Source organism: Anabrus simplex, chromosome 1 (genome assembly GCF_040414725.1).
Source record: "Anabrus simplex isolate iqAnaSimp1 chromosome 1, ASM4041472v1, whole genome shotgun sequence".
Classification (NCBI taxonomy): Eukaryota; Metazoa; Arthropoda; class Insecta; order Orthoptera; family Tettigoniidae; genus Anabrus; species Anabrus simplex.
Window position 1 is genome coordinate 1,173,952,150 of NC_090265.1, and position 14,059 is coordinate 1,173,966,208.

Genomic DNA, 14,059 nt, shown 5'->3' on the forward strand with positions numbered 1-14,059 from the left:
TCTTTTGATGAGTTACTTTATATACTGACTTTGTCTCCATCTTCGCAAACATGTCTAGCCAGAATTGATCAGACAGTTGCCATTAGTTCATCTCGCCTTGCATTATTTTAATCCGATAAGAATTGAAAGGTAAATACATTTTCTTTACAGGAACCTTTCCTTCACTGGAAAGCCTTGCTTGCCACATTCCTTCCATTGTGAAGAAAATCTTACATTTGCATTCCATTTTAGCTTGCTGGAACTGGGAATTATAGAAATTATTAAATACATTTGTACAAGCCCTGTTGTCTTAGCTAATTCCTTCCTTCATTTTCTTTAATTACTAAGAGAATTATTCGCGGAAATACGCACAAATGTTGTTCGTCGCGGCTAACCGATTTGTATAATGCCACAGCAAGTAGTGGACACTTCGCATGTGCTGTGAGAAAGGGTAGCAGGGGTGTTTTTTTTTTTTTTTTTTGACAAGGTTATGGACACTGAGGTATGATTCACCCGCTTGTTGCGCGCATTCGTCAGTCTAGCAGTCTCTTTGGTGTCTTGTTAGTTTCTTAGTGTGTAATACATGTGTAAATATTGTTCCTTTAGTGAAGGTTTTATTGTATAGTACTGAATCAACATCTTAAATAACTACTTATATTATTTCCGCACTTAATTTGGTAAACTGTCATCTTTTAGCTCTCTGTAGAAATTCGCTCAGAGAGCACGGAAAAACTTACCACTTTGTAGCTTCCTTTTTTTTTTTCTTCACTTTTGATGTACTATATACCCCGCCCGCTATATCCCACAAACACGGGTACTTTTTGCTGTTTATACATCCCCCCCCCCCCTCCTCCTTGCATCTTCTAATTCCCAACCGCCGCTACTGCCTTCAACACAAACAGGACTACTTTGTTGTTGGCTGATTGTAGTGGCCTCAGTGATATCTTGTGGATGGTTCCTGGCCATGCAGCTAGTGATTTGGAAATCTGCTGTTGTAGGATCTCACAGAACGAAGGTCCGCCTCCATGGCTAAATGGTTAGCGTGCTGGCCTTTGGTCACAGGGGTCCCGGGTTCGATTCCTGGCAGGGTCGGGAATCATCATTAACCATCATTGGTTAATTTCGCTGGCAGCACGGGGGCTGGGTGTATGCGTTGTCTTCTTCATCATTATTTCATCCTCATCACAACGCGCAGGTCGCCTACGGACGTCAAATCGAAAGACCTGCACCTGGCGACCCGAACATGTCCTCGGACACTCCCGGCACTAAAAGCCATACGCCATTTCATTTCTTTACAGAACGAAGGAAATAACATGTGACCCTTTTGATAGCGATATTTGATAAACGAATGTACATACAGTGGATATATTATTTACTTGTATTACTTACAGTGTTTATATTATTTAACGCGCACTATTTGTTCTGGAATTATGTAGATATGAGATAATTGAATATGTCTGTCTGTCTGTCTATGACGGCCAATCTCGAACTACTGGATGGATTTTGATGCCGTTTTTACCATTCTATTAAGCATTTCTCGAGAAAGGTTGATGTGTAGAAACATTCATCTATGACCAAAGGAAGCCGAGCAGTAACGATTTCAGTGAAGCCGTTCCTTCGCCTTTTTTTTCACATTACACTGGTTAAAGAGTAAGAATTGTTCAGCATAAGTTGTTGTACAAGTCACAGAAAGTATATATCTAACACAACTGTTATTACGTTACAGTTTGCAGTAAAAATACGTCAAATTTAAAAACAAAAATGTAAATGAATTAGTTAATCCTTATCCAAATAAATTGTTTATTCCCCTCAAGTAACTTATATATCACCATTGAGGACCTAAGAATAAAGGTATAAAAATTGACTGTCTAGCCTTCGCTAGTGATATGGCACTTGTAGCCTAAAACATACCAGATGCACAAAAGCAACTTTTAAGACCTTCCTTTCTATCACATTTATTTTTAACTACGACAAAAACAGCTTCATGATCACTAATACCATCTACTACTTCAGTTTCCCTATAGAGCTCATCTGGTTTTATCAGCACGACATCCAGGATATTTTTCCCTCTGATTGGTTCCATCACTTTCTGAATCAGCTGTCCTTCCCATATTAACTTATTTGCTATTTGTTGGTCATGCTTCCAGTCGTTTGCATTTCCTTCCCAATTGATATCTGGTAAATTCAGATCTCCCGCTACAATCACATTTCTTTCCATGTCGTTTCCTACATAGCTGATTATCTTATACAATAATTCTGAATCCGTGTCAGTGCTACCCTTTCCCGGTCTGTACACTCCAAATATATCAAGTTGCCTATTATCTTTAGAAATGAGCCTTACACCTAGAATTTCATGTGTCTCATTTTAAACTTTTTTGTAGCTTACAAATTCTTTCACCAGCATGAATACTCCCCCTCCCACCATTCCTATCCTATCTCTACGATACACACTCGAGTTCCGTGAGAATTTCTGCATCCATTATATCATTTCTCAGCCATGATTCAACTCCTATTACAATATCTCGTAAATATATATCTATTAAATTACTCAATTCTATTAATTTCTTTACAGTACTTCTACAGTTCAACACTAACAATTTTATGTCATCCCTACTTGATTTCCAGTTCCCTGTTCCCTTATCACCGCTCCCTAGGCCATCCCGTTTCCCTGAATGTACCTCCCTATTACCCTTCCAAACAAATTTCCTAACTTAAACGTACCACTGCGGTTTAAGTGAAGGCCATCTGAGCGCAGATCCCTATCTCCTACCCACCCATTAGGATCTAGAAATTTCACTCCCAGTTTCCCACATACCCACTCTATAGTCTCATTTAAATCCCCAATCACCCTCCAGTCAGTATCCCTCCTACACAGTATTCCACTAATAACAATCTCCGCTTTCTTAAACTTCACCCGTGCTGCATTTACCAGATCCCACACATCTCCAACTATGTTGGTACTTATATCAGATTGCCTTACGTTGTTAGTACGAAAGTGAAACACTATTACCTTCTCCTTCCCCTCCTCCCTCTCTCCTACTTTCCTCAATATCTGCCTCAACCTAATCCCTGGATAACATTCTACCCTGGTTCCCTTTCCTCCACACACTTTCCCCACGTGTCTAACGATGGAATCACCCATGACCAGAGCCTCAACCCTACCCACCTCATTTGATCCCCTCCCCTCTTGGTCAGCCCTATCTTTCCTGATAGCTGCAGAACCTACTTCCTCCTCCCTTTTCTCCTTCCCATGACCCTGTTCCACCTATCTTTTTCTATCCTCTACTCTACATTTCCCCTTCCTACCTTTTCCCTTCCTCCTACTTCCACACTCTCAGCAACAGTTCCCTGTCCCTCATCTTACCTCTGTTGTTCTACCTGGAGTGACTCGTACCGATTTCGCACAGACACCTGTCCTGAATTCTGATCCTGAATAGAGCCCTTAGCCTGCAATCTCTTTCCCCTTAGAACATTAGACCACCTGTCTTCTACAAGTCTCCCCTTTCCTTCCCCTCCCTCTTGTACACCTACTGTAACCTATACATTGTTTGAGGGAGTCCTATCTTCCTTCCTGTCTTCTGTGAGAATCCTAATTATCTCCCTCAAACTCTCCAACTCCTCCCTCATACCCCTCAATGCCTCGCCACACCCACAGTAAGTACACTCGCGCTCCTTAGCCATTCTTTACGGAAAAAATGAAAATAAAAATAAAATAACTTCTTTGCAAAAAATAAATGAACGGAGGGATATATTGTCTGGGATAGTACTCAAAGATCACACAACACTAAGGTAATTAATATACGACTACACTACAATACTACTCTATTTTTTATCCTACAACCCCTAACAGGATAAAAACTGCTGTTAATTACTGAATATCTAAAGGAATACACAAGAACTACACAATTCCAAACTGCAATTAAGCCTATCCTAATTACAACAACAGAATTTTAGTAAGGATTTCTACGGATACCTCTACTACACCAGTACTGCACAAATATTTTACAATAATAAAATAAGCACACTAAATTCTGATAGGATATTAGGCTACTCGTATACTACTGTACAGTGCACTACAGTAATTTTTAAACTACTTTCAGACGTATCCTAGTTACAATACCGGTGCCGTATGTCACTACTAAGCACAAACAGAAATGAAATTTGCAAGAACTACTGTACTCAAAGATTACCAACAAAGCTAAATGTTTAGACAAATTATTATTAGAACTACGCTCTAATAGATATACACGAAAGATAGCACACGAATATAGCAGGCAAGATACGGCACTATCTAAATATACTGTATCCAGACTACAATTTTCAGCTGAAGTGTGGTTATATGAACTTTTACCGCTGGTGAATTATTATTTTCCCTACTACGCGGGACGGAGAATAAAAGTGTCCTTAAATGCTGGGAATAAGAGGCTGTCTACTATAATTTCTGTCAAAACCACGCCGGGGGCTTGAAATGCAATATTATTCGGATATAGGAATTTGATTATTAACTTTTACTCAATGAATAAATGAAGGTGAAAAGCACAAAGTATGCAGCGAACTAAGACTACAAATTATGGGAATAATGACTCAGTTGACTTTGTATTTATTTACACAACTATCATGTGCATGTAGCAACAGTCGTCAACAATCCAAAAAACTGTTAAGTACCGTAATTATCCAGTGAAATTACCGTGAATTCTCTTTAACTTTTCTTTAAATGGATGTTTACAGGCTTATCGTGTTATTTAATGTAATAAATTATTACCTTCGTGATAGTTTGAACGGATATCTGTACGAAATATCGGAAAAGTAGCGGCGGAAATTTCAATGAATTACAACTCCTTATGATAACCTGCCTTTGTAAGTAGGCTATTATACCAGAGAACCTACATATATTTAAAAATATTGTTTTAGAAGTTAATATTATTACCTGAAGTATTTCCTAAACCTAAATTCGAAATAAAGTACACCTAGATTGCCTACTTAACCTAGAAAACGTAATCTACTGAACACCAATTGAATTACTTGTTGGCTGGCATCTCTTTATGTCTCGGTGAAAGCTCTCATTGTGCTCTTAGGCTAAATTACCATCAGATTCTGGAAAACAATATAAGCGACTGTACGAAGTAATTTCGTCATTTCAGCTCTGGACAAACTTATGCTGAGATGACGAACTCAGGATCTCTTCCTTCCTAAGCCTTAAGAACATTTCAAATCTCACACATTTACACGTACAGTAACTACAGGAAAATGCTGATCAAATGCCCCACCCCTCTAAACTAAAATGGCAACGCTAACTACATGTGTAACTAAAGCGTACTATGTTTATGCCATACGTTCGGGTTGAAAGCTTCTGTATATAAAACGTAGGTGATTATAAATTCAGAACACGAGATGTGACGTCTGGGATTGATTTTGCTCCCCCATCCTGCATCGTACATCGTACGCGCGCAGTGTACAGTAGTGAAATTCGGTTACATATTCATTCATTTCAAGTAATATTGAAACCTCTTTTAAACACAAGCAGGCATTCCCAGCCATAGGTCTGCACTTGAAAAAATTGTTTACCTCACCAGATAGACAGAGAAGCCTATGTTTTACAAATATCAACGGAAAGTTTATTGAATTATAGTTCGAAAGTAGACGGTTTTCGCACAGACTGCTTCCAGCAAAGACGCGAGTGGGCAGTTTAAGGAATCGCATCCAGCCCCAGGTATATATAGCCCTTTCAGACCTGAAAGAAAACTGGAGGTGTGAATTTTTGTTTGTATGTCAAAAACTTACTAAAATGCTCCTCAATACACATATTGATAGTTTATTTTACAAAATAAAAACTAACATCCGAAAAGCAGGACCCACACAATTGTGCGTATCAAAATTCAAAACCTCGTTGTATCACATACGATGATGTATCTGCAAAATTTACGTTCACTAACCAATGTACACACTTCATTGAATATATTCCGGTATTCAGTAAAGCTTCTAGATTAATATACATGCAATAAATAAATACTTAATTTTGGCACTACTGCTTCCCGTCATCTCGCCGATCAACTGTGCTTTTTAAACTCTTCTTCCTTCGCCCTGGCGGTCAAGCGCATACTAAAAGCAATTGAAATACACGCCACGAGTCCTGCACAATCACTGCAGTCTGGTCTAGCGCCGAAAAAACATCAAATACGGCCAGGGATAACTAAAATATGAACCCGCACAATTGTGCGTACTCGGTCTGAAAGGGATAGGGCAGCGGAGTAACATAAATAAATAAATAAATAAATAAATAAATAAATAAATAAATAAATAAATAAATAAATAAATAAATAAATAAATAAATTCGTGTATTAACGTTACATCTGGTATTTTACAGGGAGATCTTGGGCTTGGCATGTATATATTCGTTTGCGGTTCAGGCTCTCAGAATTCGGGGGAGTTGTGTCGCCATTCCTGGTTCGAATATCAGGTTGAACAGTGGAGATATGAAAACATTTTGTTCGAAATGTTTTATTTCACAAGTCACTTTCATTTCAGTGATGCTCCATAATGTGTTGTCGCTCTTGAGGTATGAAAATTGTCCCTCAGGTCAGGATGTATGGACTTCATCCCGTCAACCGGAACTAGACAACAACAACAATAATAATAATAATAATAATAATAATAATAATAATAATCAAGTGACTGCGCGGTTTGGGTCGTGCAGCTCTCAACTTCAGAGGATAGTGGTTTCGAACCCCACAGCTCTCAAGATGGTTTTCCGTGGTTTCCAATTTTCACACCAGGCAAATGCTGTAGGTTAATTAGGGCCGCGGTCGCTTCCTTCCCACTCCTAGCTCTTTCCATTCCTATCGTCGCTATAAGAACTCTGTGTCGGTGTGACGGAAAGCAAATTGAAAATAATAATAAAAAATACTTGCTACTAACTACTTTTACAGATTTCGGAGAAGGTGAGAATTTTGTACCGCAAGAATTATTTTACGTGCAGTAAATCTAGCGTCACGAGGCTAATGTGTTTGAGAACCTTCAAAAACCACCGTTTTGAGCCGGGATCGAACCCGCCAACTTGAGTTCAGAAGGCCAGTCTGAACTACACGTCCCGACGAAGTTATTACTATATTCTTCTTGATTACTCTTATCAGTTTGTTTTCTTGTCATTTCTTCAAAATAATTTCTTAAAATATTCAAGACCTCACGCTATCAGTGACCTTATTTTATCGTTGATAGAGGCGAGCTCATGAAACCTGAAGTAGGTCACAATAGCTCTTTGTATTTCGTTGATGACTGACTTTGTGTCATACAAATTCCCGAGCAAGTGGAGGTATGGCCTTGTGGAGATGTAGGTCTATGTTAGCTATAGTGGCGTTCAGACTAAAGAGGAAATTAAAGTGTTTGGAGGGAACTTCCTTCTTTTGTACTTGCTTTTCAGTGTGGTTTACATTTCTGTGATTATTCGGAAGTCCCATCTTTGTTATAATGTTTATTTTGGGAAAAAGATTCATCAAAAAAGTTTTCATCACCACCGTAGGTAGTGGCAGTGTGTTACGATCTTGAATGTTCATGTGCAGACTGGAAAGCCGACTTTGGAAGTTGGTTGTCAACAAAATCGCACTACTACTACTACTACTACTACTACTACTACTAAAACGTTCTCATTTCCATCCCTGAAGGGGACGGCGGGCCTCCTAGACTAGTTGTACCTGCCGTTCACGGAGTGTTTTTTTTTTGTATAATTGCAGCAGGAGTACCATATCTGATGGAGTTGAGTGGCAACAAAAGAGAGAAAGCACACTTAGAACCAGCGTTGCCAAGTCAGCAGTTTTGTAGAAATCTGGTGTTAATGATCATGGTTAACTACAAAATTTTACCGTCTGCAGGAAGCTGGTTATGGGGCGGGTTTTAATGAATCTGGTATTATTCTTACATCACTTGCATACAATTGACAGTTAATCGTACACCAAAGTCTAGCATGCATTATCACTTGGAGGCTCGTCCACTAGTGATGGGACATTCGATTCATTTTACTGAATCGATTCATTTGATTCCGTTCACGTTACTGAATCGATACAGTGATCCGATTCACGGCTCATTGGTCATCGCTCCTACTGCATCTGTGTAGTATGTGCTGGTAAGACAGCAGCAACAGCATTCAGTGCTCGCAGCTGCCATCTGGTCTTCATACTATGAACTCCTTTCTTAGAAATAATGCTAGTTACTCTAATACATCGAAGGTTTCCGGCGACGCAGGGTGGGAAAGTTTAGGATTAGGAAGGTAGCAGCCATGGCCTGAATTAAGGTACAGTCCAAGCATTTCCTGGTGTGAAAATGGGGAAACTACGGAAAACCATCTTAACGGCTGCTGACGGTGGGATCGAACCCACCATCCCCCGAACGCAAGCGCATAGCAACGCGATATTAACCGCACGACAACTCGCTCAGTCATTTTTGAAAATATGTATTTTTCTATTAGGTGAGGATTTTTAAAATCGTCATATTTTGTATAGGCTACCCGAGATATACAGTAGCCCGTTGGTTTTCTGATTCAACATACTGTTATTGCGTCTGTCCACATATGATTGAAGTCTTGTGCAACGATGTGACATATGAACTGAGAAAACACTGAGCCGTTCTTCCCAATATAAAACAGGTACTTTTGAGTGGTCATGAGCATGACTCGTAGTCATAGGGCAGGCTAGAGTCGAGTTTAATTGTCAAATGTCAACTAAGTTATAATACTAAGATTCATTAAACTAATAAATGGTATAACCTAATAGCCTACCCACTTACTAGCTACTTCAAAATTATGTTGTGACTACCTTTTTAACACTGCAAATAAATCCATCTATTATTTAAACCTCCCTGTAAGAAGAGGACAGTGAATGCAAATGGGTAATCTTTTCAAATGAGCTGAGCTCGAGAGTCCATTATAGCATACGATTCTTTCAGTGTAGCATGGCTCACTGTATGTCTCGCTGCAGCGGAAGCTCGGCTCTCCGCGTGTCCAGTGAGCCGATAAGGAGCCGTGTGTATCATGTGTCTCACTGAGCCGCGCTCGTTCACGATTCTTTCCGTGTGCCATGGCTCACTGTATGTCTCGCTGCAGCGGAAGCTCGTCTCTCCGCGTGTCCAGTGAGCCGATAAGGAGCCGTGTGTATCATGTGTCTCACTGAGCCGCGCTCGTTCACGATTCTTTCCGTGTGCCATGGCTCATTGTATGTCTCGCTGCAGCGGAAGCTCGGCTCTCCGCGTGTCCAGTGAGCCGATAAGGAGCCGTGTGTATCATGTGTCTCACTGAGCCGCGCTCATTCACGATTCTTTCGATGTGCCACGATTCACTGTCTCGCTGCAGCGGAAGCTCGGCTCCCCGTCAACGTCCAGTGTGTGCGCCACTCAGCACTGTCTGCTGGGAGTAAGCTGAATCGTGTGTCGTGAGCTCGCCGTTCCTGTGAATTGATTCACTCGGACACTTGAATGAATCGATACACTGCTTCGAATCATGCATTCAGTAGCCAACACTACCGTCCACCCCTCTCTTGAGGAGAGTGGGAACGAAATAACCAAATTGATTTTTTTTTTCAGTGTCCATTCGACGGTTGTAGAGTAGGCTACAAAGGGCAACGGCTGGTCCGTGGTACGACAGCTTTGCACGGTTCTACCGTGGCTCTACACCTATACATTCGGGAGACGGAAAGGGGCTGGTCCCCACCGTCGCGTCGGCTGTCCTGAGAATGGTTTTCCCGTGTTTTTTCCATTCTCCTGCACCAAGGCGAATGCCAAGGCAGTTCCTAGTAGAAGCCACGGCCACCAACCCTCTCACCTTCACCAAAAGTCTCCTTCTCCAATACAAATCTGGCCTGAGAGACGGCGTCACCGTCTAGGAGGCCCGCCTCCCCCTTCAAGGGAGAAATGAAAATGCTGAATAATAGTATCAGAGTGCGAGTATTACAGTGTGTAGGCCTGTATGTTACACCAACGTAATTTGTTTTAACTACGTCCGTTCCCTTTCTCATTAATTGTTGTACAAATGAAGTCTGCTGCATTAGTTAAACTTAGGCCAGATATAGTTTCCTTACCACGTGTTAAAACCATTTTTGCTCAAGGAAGTGTTCCAAAAATTGCAAGCGAGAAATATCTGGCTGTTTTTATTTAGGTTTAGCAGGATTTTAAAAATTATGCAGTGGTATATGAAATTCTGAGTTGGCAACACTGCATTTAGAACATTGTAAGCCATCGCCCTGCTCAGTGATACTCAAGCATTGTGTTATAATGTCAATAATTAAAGGAAAGTGATCACTTAGATGATTGTCTTTGTGCGTGTACCACATTGATTTATGGACGATATTTTCGGAGCAAATTGATAGATCCACTGCACTATTAGGGTGTCCTGGTGGAGATAGCCCTGTAGGGGAGCCATCATTTAAAATAAACAAATGGTTATTTAAAACTGCATTAAGAATGTGATGTCCTTTTGTTGTGATATCGACACATCCCCAGTCAGTGTGATGTCCGTTGAGATCACCTGCTATTATTAAACTGTCTCGGGTTGAAAACTGTGAAAAATAGTGATGCCATTGAAAGGCGTTGCCTTGTATGGAAGGCGCCGTAGAGGTACACGATAAGGAAATGTTGCACTCTAACAGCCAAGGAGTATGTGTTAGGAATCATGTAATGGAGCAAGACATTAGTATGTGGCATTTGCGACTCAATTAAAGCTCCCCTGCCTCGCTTTGATAGAGCAGGCTATCACGCGATCTTACGCACTCCTATTTTGGAACATGCTCCACAGGTATCTATTTCACAGACTCAACCGCCAAAGGTGCAAGTGGAATAGTCAAGTAGCACAGCTTCCCCTACAGCAGGTCCTCAGACTTCATCTGATCACCCTATACTCCCGCGATTAACCAAGAATGTTCAAGCAGAAATACTGCAAAACTTCAAGCGATTAGCAGACGTTCTGGGTGAACAGCCTCAATGGGCTCATTATTATTTATTAAAAATCCTCTTTAACAAGGTTAGTCAGTTTTTAGTAGAGAAGGATGTGCATACTGCAATGGAACAGTAGAAGTATTACTCCAAAAAAGCATGAATTAATACTTCTCATCCAAGAATATCGTCCCCATATTATTCTCCACCCTTTCCATCCAGGGTTATAATGTTGAATGACTCGATGATTGTGGCTACGGTGGGGTACTCACTTTTTTTTTTTTTTTTGGGGAAACTTTGTTCAGTTAATTTAAAAAGTTAAGTGATAATGATTATTCTGCTTCACAATATTATATACAGAAGGATCAACAAACTAGTGAAGGAATCATAAAATCCATAAATATTGGAGACTTCTAGGAGGTTTGAAAATTTTATGTCACTTAACATTAAAATTTCCTTTTACAAGTGTGTAAACATAAATTGAGGATTTTACAGCTGTGAATTGTTTAGTAATAGATCTGTGAAAAAAGCTTCAGCTAATCTGGTTCAAAACTGTGGTTTTTTTGCCTAAACATATACGTATGTGCATGATGGCAAGGAGGACAATGTCGAGACCATTTAATCCTGTCTGCACGATTACGGTATGTAAACATTTATTGTCCACCAGGGAAGTTGCTCGATGAGTGTGTGTGTGTGTGTGTGTGTGTGTGTATATCAAAGTGATGTGGATTGCACATAGAACTCGAACCCAATGACCATTACTCCAACTTTTGGCTCAGAGGGTTCCTAAGCTGAATGGTACAGGACTTGGTTTACAGAGTTGACACTCTTTTTGACATTCGTTTGATGGAGTTGTTAATTTTGAAAGCTGAGTCAGTCTGGTGTTAAAAGTTTTACAGTGAATTAACCTAAGTAGATGAGAGTAATATTCAAGAATATGCAAATCAGACAAGTGCCTACGACCTCTCTAAAATCTATAGTTTGATCAAGTGAGGTTGCTGCAGGTGGTGACCAGGCATGCTATAAGAATTAATGAGGAAATAATTTAATTTTATCTGTCTTTAGTGGGGGGACGAATGAGCTGACACAATGACATTCTCAAATCTGGTGATATAACACATATTTTAGGAAAGCTGTCGCCAAATATATTCACTCAAATCTGGCTGATCATTCCAGAGTCTCTAACAAACAAGGACCTTTTTATTTAACGTTAAGAATTTCATTCTGAGTGTTTGTTTAATTCTATTAACATGTCAAATATAGCTACAATGCCTCTTTAAAAATTAATCAGACTGTTCAACAGATTAAAATACAACAGATCAAAAACTGATCATTATATTTTTCTGCAAAAACCAAAATTTATTTTAACATGTCATTCTTTTTAAATACAATTACTAAGATGTACACCTTATAAAAATCGACCACTATTGTATTAATGACTATCAGCTTATACATGTAAATATTACTTTAGTTTTAATTTTGCTATTATATTATTATAAGGGTCACGATCAGTGTATTTTACTGTCTTTGTACAATTTATCCTAGGCTGATGATGACATATAGTTTTGTTGAAACCGGTATAAAAGTTCATAAACGTGATGATTTAACAGAAATGTAAAATTTTCACGTAATATATAGTATTGAAATAGATGGATCTTATTATTTGCTTTGTTTATTGTGAAACAAGGACCTACTCAATTTCATCACATTCTATATTTTTGGTATAGGCTAAGTATTTTGACTGTGTATGTTGCAACTCTTTCAACATTTTTGAACTGTGTGTGCTCCCAATCTTTGTTGGTTCCTCTGAAACACTGAAGAAAGAAGTTTCTTGATACACATTTTGTGTTTTGTATGTGTAAATGATCATCTCCAAATCACAGTTCCTCTGTACTGTAATTGCAACAATTTTATTTTTATCTTATGTTTTAGATTTGGCCGGAAGACAGTGCTGTTGTCTGCCATCGCGCTGGCCAGTATGTCGGGACTGGCTCGTTCCTTTGCTAACAGCTATCCTATGTTTGTATTCTGGGAGTTCATGGACATGGCTCTCGGTGGCAGTATTTACGAGACTGCATTCGTTCTTGGTAAGAATACTGTATTTAAATGAAAAATACTTTACTTTTTTTTCATTTCTATCTTATTCTTGTGCTTACTGTGAATTGGTAAAGGATTGGGAGAGTTCTATGTTGTTGTTTTTTTCCCAGCAATAGGGTACATTTGACTTGTGTGCTTCACAATTTTTTCATATCCATTGTCTCAGCTGTTTCTTGTTCCCTCTTTGCAACACAGAAATGCTTGTTCTTGTCTCAGCTTTCTCTTGCTCCTTCTTCCTACATGAAAACACTTACTCTTGTCTCTGCTTTCTCTTCTTTCCTCTTCCTATATGAAAGCCCTTGTTCTTGTTTGCTCTTTTTCTTCCTTCTTCCTGCTTAGAAACACTTGTTCTTATTTCTGCTTTCTCTTCCCTCTTCCTACAACATGTTTGTGACTCTGCTTTCCATGAAAACACTTTGAAGGCTGAGAATGAAAGGGTTACATCTAAAAAAGAATACACTTTTGAGATACTACCATCAATGTATAGCTTATTCTGACCTCTATAACCTCCGAAAGTATTAAAACAAAAAATCTAATATATTCATACCAGGAAGTGCTTCTAATGGTTTTCAGTGTTCTGACATTAATCGCTTTGCTTAATTTGAAAGGGCCATGTTGAGTTTCTTTTCCAGATTATAATTAAATAATGTGAGAACTATGTTCACACCAGTTTTCATAAAAATTGTGTAACAAGTGTATTTTTGAGAGGCAATGATGTAAACTGCTAAAACTTTAAACTCTTCTTCTGAAAAATCATGGATTTTGAATTGTAACCATTTCATTCTCGGCATCGACTTGTTCTTGTCTCCTCTTTCTGTTGCTAAAGAGAGTACACTACCTCTCTGTATCTTCTATATCCACCTTGATTTATCAGTGTATACTTATTATTTGTGTTGTAGGTATGGAACTTGTGGGACCTGAGAAGCGAGTGTTGGGAGGAGCCATCATCAGTGCCTACAATGGTCTTGGCGAGGTGTTTCTTGGACTGATAGCATGGGCCATTCCATACTGGAGACTGATGCTGCGCTGTATATACGGTCCTGCTCTTCTCTTACTCTCCTACTACTGGTAA

General features: G+C 39.4%; 1 protein-coding gene across 2 annotated transcripts in view; it reads left to right on the forward strand.

The window, feature by feature from the left end:
- The window catches only part of LOC136877264 (organic cation transporter protein), a 337,411-nt gene that overhangs the window by 281,503 nt on the left and 41,849 nt on the right, over window positions 1-14,059 (forward strand). For both annotated transcript variants that reach the window (XM_067151156.2, XM_068228657.1), the window contains exons 5-6: window positions 12,823-12,977; window positions 13,887-14,055. In XM_067151156.2, coding sequence (XP_067007257.2) covers window positions 12,823-12,977; window positions 13,887-14,055 — 324 coding nt within the window. The remainder of the gene's footprint in view (window positions 1-12,822; window positions 12,978-13,886; window positions 14,056-14,059) is intronic.